The sequence below is a fragment of the Armigeres subalbatus genome, chromosome 1 (assembly GCF_024139115.2).
Source record: "Armigeres subalbatus isolate Guangzhou_Male chromosome 1, GZ_Asu_2, whole genome shotgun sequence".
Classification (NCBI taxonomy): domain Eukaryota; kingdom Metazoa; phylum Arthropoda; class Insecta; order Diptera; family Culicidae; genus Armigeres; species Armigeres subalbatus.
Window position 1 is genome coordinate 222472876 of NC_085139.1, and position 14066 is coordinate 222486941.

Sequence of the window (14066 nt, forward strand, 5' to 3'; positions counted from 1 at the left end):
CACGAGACAATAGCACAACTCACGAGGTAATTGGAATTAGTATGACAAGACTCTCAATACTTTCCCAGTTTTTATTATGGAGCGAATGATCTTTCTTGGATGACATCTGAGCTATTCAAGTCTAGGAGTTACGCAAATATTATTCTAATATTGCCATGCATTTGACAATGACAAAATTGTCAATTTAAAAGTTCTAACATACATATGATTTCGTAAAGAGAACTAGGAGTGATGCATATCTTTTTATTATCCCCACCCCATTATACGATTTCTTGATACAGTTTTTTTTCTGTAAGGAGCTTCAAAAATGTCCAACCGCTATTCCTTCTTTAATTATTGCATTATTGCAATAATTAGATATGGAATAGCGATTGGAAAATTGCATATTCATAAGCTATAATGAATGAATCACTCCCAGATTATTTCAGAGAATTTTGGAAAAGGCTTCTTTGTGATTTTCATTAGAGCATTCTGTGACCACAAATTGATTAAGGATCGTTAAATAAATTCATTACAATTAGAGAGGTTTATAAAACGTCCTGCCATAAGCCGAATTACGAACATTTAATGGCATTTATGTATATACTTCTATAGGTTCCACTCTTCTTGATAAGTATCTGAGACGAGACCTGCAAAGAGGAAAAAATGTAACTTCAGCTGCTGCCAGCCAACTGCTGTCACGAACTGTCAGGTGCAACCAGCAGCTTTTTGAGTGAAAGTATTGGTATCCCAATTAAATTATTACACATCATTTTTGTTTTACCAAGGCTTTTTTTCTTTAACGAGTATTCCAAACCTTCCGTTTAGCTTGTTAATAATCAGTAATAAACCTGTGTTTTGTTCCCAGTAAAAAATCCTTATGAAAATGAATTAACTATTTCGTGAATTGGATACACTTTTATTGTGCTCAGAAGGGTCCACCTGGGGCTTAGGTAAAACAGTCAAGTAAACAGTTGAAACTCGATGGTCAACTGTGATGAAAAGAAGAACAAGTGTCAAAACAAGAGAAAAGAAGCAGCGTCTTTGCAGGTCTCGTCTCAGATAAGTATCATATAATAAAGGATCAGGACCATTGAACAAATAATGCTGCAGCAATAAATACTGTTGTTCAACGCGCGTATCCTTGCACGTATCCTTCCTTCGTTAAAAAATCCCAAGTGCGTAGGTAACCCAGAAGCGTGTAAAGTTATCCTAAATCGGGCACCTGGAAGAAGAAAACCTAAAAAATAATTATGGTCTAGAAAAACAATTGTTTTAAATATTAAACCATGCTTCAGAAACATGAAAACTCCAAACCAAATTATGACAGTCAAAGGTTTTCACTGAAAATTTCAAGTAAACATCGATTGCTAAGATCAATTTATAAAATTTTTAGTGGATGCAGCATGTGTCAAAAGGGGTGATTCAAAGCATTATGGCACTGTCGCATAAAAAGCTGGATATATAAATATTTAAAAAAAAAACTATATGTTTGTAAAATAACAGCAAAGCTGTTACCATAGCAACCATTTCAATGAGTAATTTTACAATAAATTTTCAGTAATAGAAATTCAAAATGGAAAGCTGGAACATAAACCCGTTTAAATTCAACCACCTTCCTGAGACGCAAACCTGTAAAGAATGGATGCGCTGGAAGCGAAATTTTGAGGTCATTGTGGCAGCTAGCGAGGAGACAAATTCGTCAAAGATCAAGAATGTACTACTCGCCAAAGGGGGTCTCGAACTTCAGGATTTATTTTATTCAATTGACGGAGCAGATGTTACCGAAGACAAAGAAAAAGGAATTGACCCTTGTTACAAGACCGCCATAATCAAACTCGACGAACATTTTGCACCCAAGCAACATGAATCTTTTGAACGAAACGAATATTGCAAACTATCACCAGCTGTTGTACAAGATGGCCAACATGAGGCGTTATCGAAATTTCTGATGCGTTGTGTCGATCAAGCAAAGCGTTGTAATTTCGGAAAAACTGAAGCTGAATGTCGAGATCTACGAATTATGGGGATAAGGTGATCTACTACGCTCCTACTGAACTAAAGGAAAGGCTATTACAGAAAGAGAAATTAACTTTGGCACAACTGACACGCATAGTCAATTCCTATGAATCGATCAAACTCCAAGCAAAAGCAATAGAACCCGTGGAAACAAAGGACATTACAGTTTCTTCAGGTTTGATCTATATTACTGTAGATACACACTTATTTAATATCAATATGAAAAACAAAATATAAAGTATTGAGTCGCGCAGGTACTCGGGCTCTGGTAGAAAATCAAGAAACAGGAGTAACGTACCAAAGAAACATAGCACATTTGAAAAAGATTAATCCATCAACAATCTCAAGACCTACAGACAACCAATGTACAATAGAATTTCCAGATACATGGCCTCCAGATGAAGAACCAAAATTCAGAGGATTTGAAAATGTTGAAGAAAACTTTACCGGAATCTAAAAATATATTCATACAAAAAACAAATAGTGTTTGGTTTTAAAAATTATAGGATAATTACATTGTTACTATTAATAATTGAAATTCAAAATTATATAAAAAAGGAGATGTGTTAGTGGATTGTTCTAGTAGGCTATGGACGGTTGATGAAATAATAAATCAGATTATTGTATGCGTCACAACAGAACGGATGTCTTTCACTCAAGGTACCACAGCTGTTATGGAGATAACGGGGCGCAATCGAACCAAGAAAAAATATCCAACGGAAATGTAATATCGCCCTTCTGTATTTTTCTGTTTTTACAGCAAAAAAACAACATTTTGTACTATTTTTAATATGCTACATATAGTACATTTCCAGGAGGTTCGATCTATGTCATAAACTCGATTTGTTTACATTTGCGACTTCGGCCCTTATGAAACAACTATGTCGAAATATTTTAAAGCTTTTACGTACCCGGTAAAAATCGTTTACTCATTAATGGGTACTTTTTCTCTGCTATCTCTTTCTCTCTGCTGAAAAATTTACCCATTTTGGGAGAATAAGTAGATTTACTCATTTAAATGAGTAGATCCACTTATTCTCCCAAAATGGGTAAATTTTTCAGCAGAGGAAAAGAGATAGCAAAGAAAAAGTACCCATTAATGAGTAAACGTGTTTCTCCGTGTAGAACTACGTCTATCTTTTCGTTTTTGTCGGGTAAAGGCCACCTTACACCTCGGGAATTTGGTCCGCGGATTTTTTCCCCATGCATTTTTGCATATGCGATGTTTTCGGGATTTGGGCACGGGAAATCAAAATCCCGGCCCCATTTAAAATGCACGGGGTTCAAAATCCGGCGGAAAATTTTCCCGAGGTGTAAGGTAGCCTTAAAGACCTGTAAAGACATAACGGCTATGTGTTGTCAGATTCTCTGGATGTGATACACTTCGCGGCTTTTGTAATGTTCCCAAATGGGTACTTGCACAAAACTTCACGCGCACGCCCGTTTCAAATCACTCAAAGACTGAGTGAAATTGTATTGCCGTCTCTTTTTTTCTAACGGAAATCTTACTCATTTTTCGTAAAAAGTTCCACTTTTTACGAAAATTGAGTAACTTATCCGTGGGAAAAAAAGAGACGGCAATACAATTTCACTCAGTCTCTGAATGATTTGAAACGGGTGTGCGGCGAATGACTGTCGAAAGATACGGCCGCGCCAAACCATACACCGCAATGCTATTCACCCATAAGAATCAAGTAACCGGGCAATAGCATATGGACTTGGCTACGAGCGTCTTCTTTTTCCTCGATTCTTCTTCTTATCGGTCAGAAATGTGACATCCGCTGCTGGCCGATTAATATTTCAGTGAACTAGGAGCATTTTAGTTCACCGGATGTTCATGTCGAGGTTCATTTTTGGTACACAGAGAAAAAAAAAGTTGGGATTTTTACAGTTTTCTAATCTTATTTTGAAAGTAGGCAAAATTTGGTATTCTTGAGTGCCAACATATTTAAATCAAATGCAAAATGTTTAATCGGAAAGTTTTTACATCAGTGTAATATTGTGCTTTTGACAGTGAGAACACTCAGAACAAAATTTAAAAAGAAATCAAACTTTACCTCGATATTTCACATTTCTGGCAACAAAGTCAACCAAAAAATAATGTAACTGGCAGCCTGTAACGATCTGTCATGTTTTGAATTAAAAAAAGGAACAACGTTTTGTTGGTTTTGTTAAACAAAAATTGCCGAGTCTTTTCAATTATTACTTTGAAACAGGTGAGTATTTAATTAGTTCAAAATTTATTGTCTTGAAAACATTATTTTTTTTAAACATTTGCAGTCACAAACTAAATCCAGATGGAAGGAAGAGCCTCGAGGAGAGCACCCTCCGACACAAAATTCAAACTGAACTCCATGGCCTCTTGCGCTCAAGAGACTTCCAACGAAGGAATACAGCAACTGGCTGACCGTCCCCAGCATACCAAACCAGGAAAAACCTCGGGAAAAACTAAGGAATCAAAGAGCAAGTATGTTTTAATGTGCGGTATTGTGGTTTTAAATGAAATTTTTAATGGTGATGCATATTTTAGATGGCACATGGCAGAATCGAAAAGATGATAAGGATCGTGTATCGTCCGAAAAAGTAGATAACCCATCAGATTATGTGTGCTGCCCAGTTTCATGCAGGAATGAGTTATGGGGCATCTTGTCCGGAACAACCGCAAAGATTATGGTCATGCGGAAGTATGATTGTAAGCGGAAGTGGGAGACTACAAACGGGCAATGCTAGATCGGATCAGACTGTTGGTGCGACGAAAATGACCGAGAGGAAACAGATTGCTGGTACGTACGGATTACATGTATCGGAGTACAGGATCAATGCGCAGCGATTTGTGGCAATGATCTCCAGGAAGAGAGAGAAAAGATGGCATTCTACACACCTAAAATGGGCTGAAACCAGACCAGTTTGCTGTCGTGCTGCCGCAAATAAACGCTGTCCCCTGCTAGGATTCGAGACGTTGAACCGAGTCATCTCTATAAAGGTCTTCTGGAAAGGAACTGAATTTGCTACTGTGAACAAATCCTACCGCAGGGACAAGGAAGCGTTGCACCTCGATCCAGATGTTTATTCCGAGCAGTTTATGCAATGAAACCGATGACGACGGCAACGACGACGCCACGATGTGGGAGTACAGCTATGATTCGCCTAAATATCAAGAAACCGCATTACGGATTCTACACATGTTACGAAAGAATTACATGCCACCGCGTTCTATTCATATGTACGTACGTTGTCGAAAGTGCACACAGACGTGGTGTCCGAGCAGGGAACAAACACACGTAAAAAACTAGCGAATAGAATAAAAATAAAAACGATTTTAAAAACAAACAACAAATTTAATTTGCATTTGAATTCAACAATACTAACTTGAAATGAAAGCAACAGGACCTGTAGTTTTGAAAGTGTAAATAGTTGAAACAAATGAAAAAACACATTTAATTTTGAGAGAAAAACTTTTATTTTGATAAGCAGTTGATTTTTGCCAGTGGAAAGTTTCTGCATTGGTAAATTTAACCATTCAATACTTTCTACTGAAAATCACTAACTCATTTTCTTAATTTTACCAACGATTCTTTTATTTTTACCAACGATTTTTTTTTGTGTGTAGACATTACCCGCAGCGATCGTTTTCTTCTTACTAAAAATCGACGCGTGACGTTATCGTGGTTTGGTCCATATGAGTAAACACACATAACCCTTATTAACTATCCCAAGCAACCAGAAGTTCAGATTTTACTTAAATTTACTCTTAACCGAGCTAATTGGTTCACTATGGTTCACATCAAGTTCCAAGCATCCTTAACGGAACTTTAAAGTTCACTTAAAGTTCCGTTACATACAAAAAATTACTTAAAATGAGAGCTGATTAAGCCAAAATAGCCCTTCTTATCCGAACTTCTGGTTGCTTGGGATGTGGATTCTCCTACATTGCAATTTTGTTTTGTTTTGCTTTTTTGTTACATAGGGTAAAGTGCCCAATAGTGGACCCCCTAGTAGGGAAATTTTACTCTTCCTGGCATAAGGAGTGGAAATTTTCAAAATAATAATTCTGCGTGATATCTAATATCAAGCTCTGCATCTCCTCTTCACGATACATACATGAAACACGCAAATACTTGACGTTATTCGTTGAAATTAACATTTTAAAGTCTGACTAAATTCGCCCTATAGTAGACCCCCTGGGGGTCCATAATAGGAAATTGCTTCCCTATAGTCGACACTTCATTTGATTTTTGTGTTCCGTTTCGAGACGTTCTTCTTCCCTATTATGGACCCCCCAAAATATTCCTATAATGGACACACTCGTGTTTATTTTTTATAGAATTGTAAAAAATCATCTATTTTTACTTTCCATAGCATTTCCAATGCATGTAATCAAATCATAGAACTGTAAGGTAGGTTCTCCCGATGGAATTTCATAGCAAAATGTTTGCATTGTGCTGTAATAATGCAAAAATGGCTGGAGGGTCCACTATTGGTTGGGGGTCCACTATTGGGCACTTTACCCTATGTCGCTTTTAGTTCCCATATATTAAAGCGACGTATGTAACAGTGAGACTTCAAAAATATAAATCTCCACATTCGTAAGAATATTGAATTAAAGAATACAAAGATCTAAAATCAGTAAAATCGATGCGTTTTACATAAAGTCGCGTGTGATTGTCATGTTTTATTGAAAAATCTCGTTTTGCTTACTTTTGTTACATACGTTTTTTAAAGAAATTATCCTTGAAATGTTTTTACGTCAGTGTTGCTTTTATGTAGCATGTGCGTGAAACGTTTCAACTTGACGCAACATTTCAACGTATCAACAATGCAGCGTACGGAGCAGAGTAACATGCATGATCTGAGCATGACCATGACCTGACCAGGGGCCTTACTTAGCCGAGCGGTAAAACGCGCGGCTACAAAGCAAGACCATGCTGAGGGTGGCTGGGTTCGATTCCCGGTGCCGGTCTAGGCAATTTTCGAATTGGAAATTGTATCGACTTCCCTGGGCATAAAGTATCATCATGTTAGCCACATGATGTACGAATTCAAAAATGGTAACTTGGCTTAGAAACCTCGCAGTTAATAACTGTGGAAGTGCTTAATGTGCAGATTTCAGAATCAGTGACGATGAACCTTTTCATAATGTATCGTTGAGGTGAATTCAATTGCAATAATGTTTAGTTTCTGAGGCTGTGAACCATTCCATCAGCGATTCGTTTAACTTTTAGTTAAAATTTGACCGTCAGATGGTTATTTCTCCGTGGTTAAAAATAACCCGGCTCCGGAGCATGGTTAGATTTGACAGTTCGATGTTCGATAGTTGAACTTTGTTCGCGAAAAAATTGGCGCCAAATTAATTTTGTTCCAATTAACTATCAATCTGTCAAAACTCAAATGGGTCGGCTTCGGAGTAAAATTTTAATTGGGATGGGAAAATAATCATCGAACTGATCAATTTTAACTAAAAGTTAAATGAATCGCTGGAATGGTTCATAGCCTAAATAGGAATAAAAATATTGTATTCTCAGAGCAATCTAATTGAAACGACTTGTTTGTTTCACGTGTGACTATTATAACTAAATAATTTTATTTAAAACAAAGTCATGGCTTACTTAGATCATAACACTCATCCTCAAGCTACGACTCCTACACAGAAAAAACGAAAATTGGCGTAATTGAATGTTATGCACTTTACTACTAAAAAGTTGTACATATTCTTGGAAATAAAAGTTGAAAAACTTTCTATAAAAGTGTTGTGCTTGATTTGAAAGTATTTCACGTCTGTTCTTAATATGAAATTAAAAGTTCTTCCTTTCAGCTTAAAAACTTTAGAACTGTCGAATCGATCGAAGAGAATGCTCAGGTCAGATGTCAAAACAAAAATAATAATATTCAGCAGTGCTAACACAGTGCCAAAACATCGGGAACAATCGGGAAACGCAATTATAAGGTTAGTCGTAATTTATTTTGAACTGTCTAAAGATTATGTCTAGAGATGCCGTACAAGAGTAGCAGTGACTAATTTCTTTTTCGTCTCGGACAGAAAATATCGCCCCATTCTGTGATTGGGATGGCGAAATCGAGCGCCAAACTATTCTGCACCGGCCGCCTTACCTGCAGTATATTTCATCAACATATCTGCGGAGTAAATGATGGACAACTGGAACTAAACTCCTGAACATTCATTATTATTTAAGTTAAAATATAATATAATGTAATATAAAGGCAAACAATTTAAAGAATCCATAAAGTTTTTGATTTCTTGCTATCATGGTTTGACAATATTAAAAGCTTGTAAATGAAACTTACTATTTTTCAATTTAAAAGTATGCGTACTTTCATTTTTCGTAGTTTCGGGTTGACAGTTCTATAATTTATTTTTAAAAGTTCAAACTTTTAATTTCAGATATGGCAGCCCGTTTATTAATCGAAAGTTAACAAACTTTTATTTTGATAATGCGCGACTCTCTACGAAAAAGAACCAACGAAACTTTTTATTTTAACCAACGGTTTTTTCAATTCGATTAACGTTATTTTTTTGTGTGTATGGCTTCATGATTTGCTTCAAATTTCAAACGAGGTAATGGTTTTGTGAGGCCATCGGCGAGTTGGTTTTCCGATGATATATAATTAACTTTAACAACTTCTCTTTCTAGCGCATCCCGTATTTAGTGGTGGCGTATGTCGATATGCTTGGTCCGAGGATTGTAGCCGCCGTTCTTCGCGATCGCAATAGCGCTTTGATTATCGCAGTGTATAGTAATTGCACAACTAGGCGCAAATTGTGCGGTTAACCCTTGCCACCACGACGCTTCTTGAACAGCAGCGGACAGAGCCATATATTCTGCTTCGCATGTTGATAAGGCAATTGTTGGTTGGCGCTTACAGCACCACGAGATAGCTGCTCCTTGCAGCGTAAAAATGTAGCCGCTGGTGGACTTCCTGTCATCTACATCGGCTGCCCAATCTGCGTCGCTGTAGCCATTTATGTCATTTCCGCCATCATTGCGATACACGAGCTTGAACGAAGATGTTCCGCGAAGGTAGCGGAACAAGGTTTTCACCGCAATCCAATGCTGCATTCCGGGATTAGAATTGTACCGGCTCAGCTGATTAACGGCATACAAAATATCCGGCCGAGTGCATTGAGCCAGATACATCAGGCTACCCACCGCTTCTTGGTACGGAATTTGCATCATCCGAGCCGCTTCCTGCTCCGTTTTCGGAGACATGTCCTTTGAGAGTCTTTCGGTCATTGGAATTTTCGCTGGTTTGCAGTTCACCATGTTGAACTTTGTGAGCATCGCCTTCACGTATGCTTCTTGGTCTAGCTCTACCGATCCGGATTTGCGTGTAATCCGAATGCCAAGGCAGTTCTTTGCCGCACCAAGATCTTTCATATGGAAATTACCACTCAAGAACGCTTTTGTTTGCTCCAGCCAACCACTATCATTCGAAAATAGCATGACGTCGTCTACGTATACTGCCACGAATATTATACCGCCGCCTTGGATGTGATAATATACACAAGGGTCGTATTTTACCTAGGTCAGCCAAAACTCCTTCAGCATTTGATCCAACTTTTTGTTCCAGACGCGGCTGGATTGCTTCAGTCCGTACAGTGCTTTGTTCAAGCGGCACACCAGGGTTGGATTCCGTCGATTTTCGAAGAGCGGAGGTTGCTCCATATAGATTTCATCCGTTAGTTCACTTTGCAGAAATGCAGTAACCGCATCCATCTGATGAACAACCAGATTGTGCTTTGCTGCCATCGCGAACAAGTATCGCAGCGAACTGTGTCGAACTACCGGGGAATATGTTTCGTCATAATCTACCCCCTTTCGCTGAAAACCTCTTAATGACTAAACGTGCCTTGTGTCGTGCAAGGTTTCCGTTAACGTCCTGCTTGCTTTTGTATATCCACTTGCAACGGATCGCCTTCTTATGGGCCAAACACAATTGATACGTTTGCGTGCGTTTTGACAGTTTTCCCATGAGAAAACTGTCAAAACGCACGCAAACGTATCAATTGTGTTTGGCCCATTACCGACAGGAAGTTCCGTTAGGGTCCATGTTTCGTTGTCCATCAGTGCATCGTACTCCTCCTGCATAGCAACTATCCATTTGTCGGCATCGTCACGCGACATTGCTTCTTGATGCGTAATTGGATCGTCCGAAACGACGAGACACTCGTCACTTTGTTGCTGGGAAGCCACACCAGTAAATTGTAGCGACCTCGAGCTACTTCCTTCGCCGCTTGCCGTATTGGGATGTAATGGAATGTTGTCATCAGGTGTAAAAATCTGCGGAGTATGAGAAGAGGGCAAGCCTTTGCTCGAAATAGCAAAATCATTATACTTGCCTGGAAGTTTGTGCTCCCGACCACTGCGCCTCAACACCTGTGACAAAGGTGGATTTGAAGTTTGACGTGGTGGGAGCACAGTCACATTTGTCACGGTATCAACGGAAGAATTACTAATGTTGCTTTCAGCTTCTTCGAAATCTTCCTCGTCCCAGTCACTTTCATCGACCTCAACTGGACCAGTCGCACCCTCCAAGGAAATTGGATGCTTGTCGGTAGCTTCTTCGGGATTTAGAGACAATGATACTGCTTCTTCTTCATTCAGTATGATGAACTTTGGTTTTCTGCTATTGGCTGTCGAAACGGTGGTACCAACATCGTTCTCATCGATAAATGTCACATCACGGCTTCTCGAAATCTTCTTCGTCACTGGATCGTAGACACGATAGCCTTTTGTATCTTCATCGAATCCAACCAGTCTGCATTCGCGGGCTTTAGCATCCCACTTGCGTCGCTTCGGTTTTGGAATATGAACCATCACTTTAGCACCGAAGATTCGTACATGTGATAAATCCGGCTTTTTGCCGCTCCAGCATTCTTCGGGTGTCATGCTGTGGCCACGGGTTGGTGACCGGTTGATTAAATACACCGCGGTCGAAACTGCTTCCGCCCAAAATGACTTGATTAAGTTGGCTTCGAACAGCATGCATCTGGCACGCTCAACGATCGTTCGGTTTGCTCTCTCTGCCATACCGTTCTGCTGCGGGGTGTAGTCATTGGTTCGCTGATGTCGAATACCAAACTTTTCCAGGTAGGTTTGGAATTTTTGGTTCGTGTATTCCAGTCCGTTGTCGGTTCTGATCACCTTGATTTTGCGGCCGGATTGCCGCTCTGCCATTGTGTGGAAGCCTTGAAATGTCTTCAATACTTCGTCCTCGGATTTTGTTCGTAGAAAATACACGAACATGCGGCGTGATCTGTCGTCCACAAATACGATGTAGTACCTGCTACCCCCTAGGGATGGTACTTCCATCGGACCGCAAATATCCGAGTGAACAATTTCCAGTAGCTCTTTCGCACGGGAACCATTCTTCGCAAAGAGCAACCGACTTTGCTTTCCCTTTGCGCACACGCTGCAATCATTACTAAATTTATTAGTGTTAATTGTAATTCCACTCACCAGGCCACTTGATAGCTTTTTCAATCCCGCCGTACTGAGATGTCCCATTCGCCGATGCCACACATCCAGGGAATCATTCGCCGGACAGACCAATGCTTTATTGGATCCACTTTGGTCACGCTATTCCAGCTTAAAATGCTCGTTTTCGTGGCACCCAGTTGCCACCACGCCACCGCTCGTGTTGATGACTTTGCAGCCATCGTTGTCAAACACCATCGTGTAGCCCTTACTTACGATTTTGTTGACGGATAGGAGATTCACCGACAGCTCTGGTATATATTGGACATCATTCACAGGTATTTCGATCCCAGATTTCTGACAGATAGGCTTGAGTACACATCCAGGGAATCATTCGCCGGACAGACCAATGCTTTATTGGATCCACTTTGGTCACGCTATTCCAGCTTAAAATGCTCGTTTTCGTGGCACCCAGTTGCCACCACGCCACCGCTCGTGTTGATGACTTTGCAGCCATCGTTGTCAAACACCATCGTGTAGCCCTTACTTACGATTTTGTTGACGGATAGGAGATTCACCGACAGCTCTGGTATATATTGGACATCATTCACAGGTATTTCGATCCCAGATTTCTGACAGATAGGCTTGAGTACAGTTGTTCCTGTTGCTTCAATCCTCATAGAAGCTTTGTTTGCGGCCACGACAGCACCTTTGGATGACTTTACGTTCTGCAACAGACCCTTGTTCCGGGTCATATGAGTTGTTGCTCCTGAATCGAAGTACCAGTCAGGTTCACTGCCAGCTTCAAACGTCGTCAGGACTGTACAGAAGGCATCTCCTTTTTTAGACATTCTGCAATCCTTCGCAATGTGCCCAAAGTTTTGACACTTTCTACATCTCGGTCCCTTCGGTGGGTTGGCTTGCTTGGATCTGTTGCTGTGATTTTCGTGTCCGAGCTTTTGGTAACCATGGTTGTGGTTGCTATGGTTACGTTTACCTTTCGACAACAACGCCGCGTCCGCCGTTGAAATTTGTATTTCCTGCAGCAGCTTAGTTTTTATGGCGTCACCAGTGATTTTCGTTCCGGAATTTTCCAGAGCCATGATCATTGGCCTGTATTCCTCCGGAAGACCACAGAGCAGTAGGGCACCAATCCATTCTTCTGAAATTTTGAAGCCGATTCCATTCAGCTGGTGTGCGCGATTCACATATTCGACCATCGATGAACAGCTTACCAATTCCGATTTCACCAGCTTATGAAGCAGGCCAATTCTTCTAGTCAAACCGGAATCCTCAAATGCCTTTTCCAGGTTTTCCCACACTTCGTGTGCCGTTTTCGCCTCCTTAACGTGAACGTAATTTATCGGCTCAAGAAGAAGAATCACTTTAGCTCTTGCCTTTCGGTCCTTCGCAGGGTCCACAGCTTCGTACGTTCCATCCGCATTTTGCTTCGGTTTGACGGCTCCCCAGAGATCTTCCAACTCGAGGTACGTTTGCACAGCAAACTTCCACGTAGCCCAATTATCCCGTCCGGATAACCCTTCAATTCCCGGCAGACTTGAAATTGCTTGCACAGAACTTCCGTTTGATCCTGCTTGACTTCCGGTAGCCATTTTGATTCTTCAGAGTTTCGGCTTGAAAACGATGAATAGGCCCATAACCTATTGTATTCTCAGAGCAATCTAATTGAAACGACTTGTTTGTTTCACGTGTGACTAATAACTAAATAATTTTATTTAAAAGTCATGGCTTACTTAGATCATAACAAAAAATAAAATCTGAAAACTTTCAAGCCCATTTTCTCAGCTTGTTCAAAATGGCCAATTTGAAAAAGTACCAATGATCTGGCCAAGCTCGACCCGTAAATGATTCTGAAGGAAAACATCGCATGTGTAACATTATCATACAGTGTTCAGAAAGAGATGTAAACCGTTTTAACAAGAATCTTGTTAGCAAAACACATAAACGTCAAAACGATTTTTCAACCAACAAAATCGAACGTCCAACATCCATGCAGTGCGTGTGACTGGTGATTCCGTTTCATTAGTTTTAAAATCGATTCAGCGAAAGAAAAATGGCCCAAAACTTTGCTGAGGACCAGTACGGCAAAAAGATCGACCGCTGCCTAACGGACACGCTCATCAAATTCGGTAAGAACGGTATTCAATCGCGAAGAAAACCCCGATGACTTTGAACTTGACAATTTTTTGAGTTACATAATTTGTGTTGCCTATTGTTTATCAATGAGTGCGCGCCCACCGCCATCCAATCTTTCACCGATGACGTGATTCCTTCTTTCTAGGTGGCGGATTGGCCCTGGGCAGTGTATTCTCGCTGCTGTTCTTCAAGCGGCGAGCGTGGCCCATCATCATGGGGTCGGGCTTCGGCGTCGGCATAGCCTACACCAACTGCGAACGTTCGCTCAATAGCAAGTAGTGTGGCGGAAAGTAGCGTCAAAATGGGATTAGGATCGGTGCTGCCGCTGCAGATCTTACGGAAGGGTTGCGGCTTTCTTAATAAATAATGTCTGTATGTCGCTGAATTCGAGGATTACGACAGTGTGATGTAAGTGTTCCGAAATCCATGAAAATGTGAATTTTATTTTTTTTAAATTAGGCCTTACATGCACGGGTA

At 40.3% G+C, this 14066-nt stretch overlaps 2 protein-coding genes and 1 long non-coding RNA gene across 4 annotated transcripts; 2 read left to right on the forward strand and 1 right to left on the reverse strand.

Annotated features, from left to right (window-relative positions):
- Window positions 1-3864: 3864 nt before the first annotated feature.
- Window positions 3865-5319, forward strand: LOC134211324 (uncharacterized). 2 transcript variants are annotated; one of them, XR_009979001.1, is made up of 3 exons: window positions 3865-4214; window positions 4279-4465; window positions 4529-5319. It is a non-coding gene; the product is annotated as an uncharacterized LOC134211324 (long non-coding RNA). The 2 variants fall into 2 exon arrangements; XR_009978998.1 differs by having other exon boundaries at window positions 4145-4214; window positions 4296-4465.
- Window positions 5320-8660: 3341 nt separating this feature from the next.
- Window positions 8661-9392, reverse strand: LOC134207025 (uncharacterized). Its single transcript, XM_062682765.1, has one exon. It carries the CDS (start codon window positions 9390-9392, stop codon window positions 8661-8663), a length of 732 nt encoding a protein of 243 aa, XP_062538749.1.
- A 4019-nt stretch (window positions 9393-13411) lies between these two features.
- Window positions 13412-13974, forward strand: LOC134205810 (MICOS complex subunit Mic10-like). The gene is made up of 2 exons (XM_062681413.1): window positions 13412-13582; window positions 13735-13974. The coding sequence occupies exons 1-2, from the start codon at window positions 13507-13509 to the stop codon at window positions 13866-13868; spliced, it is 210 nt and encodes a 69-aa protein (XP_062537397.1). The 5' UTR covers window positions 13412-13506; the 3' UTR covers window positions 13869-13974.
- The last annotated feature ends 92 nt before the right edge of the window (window positions 13975-14066 follow it).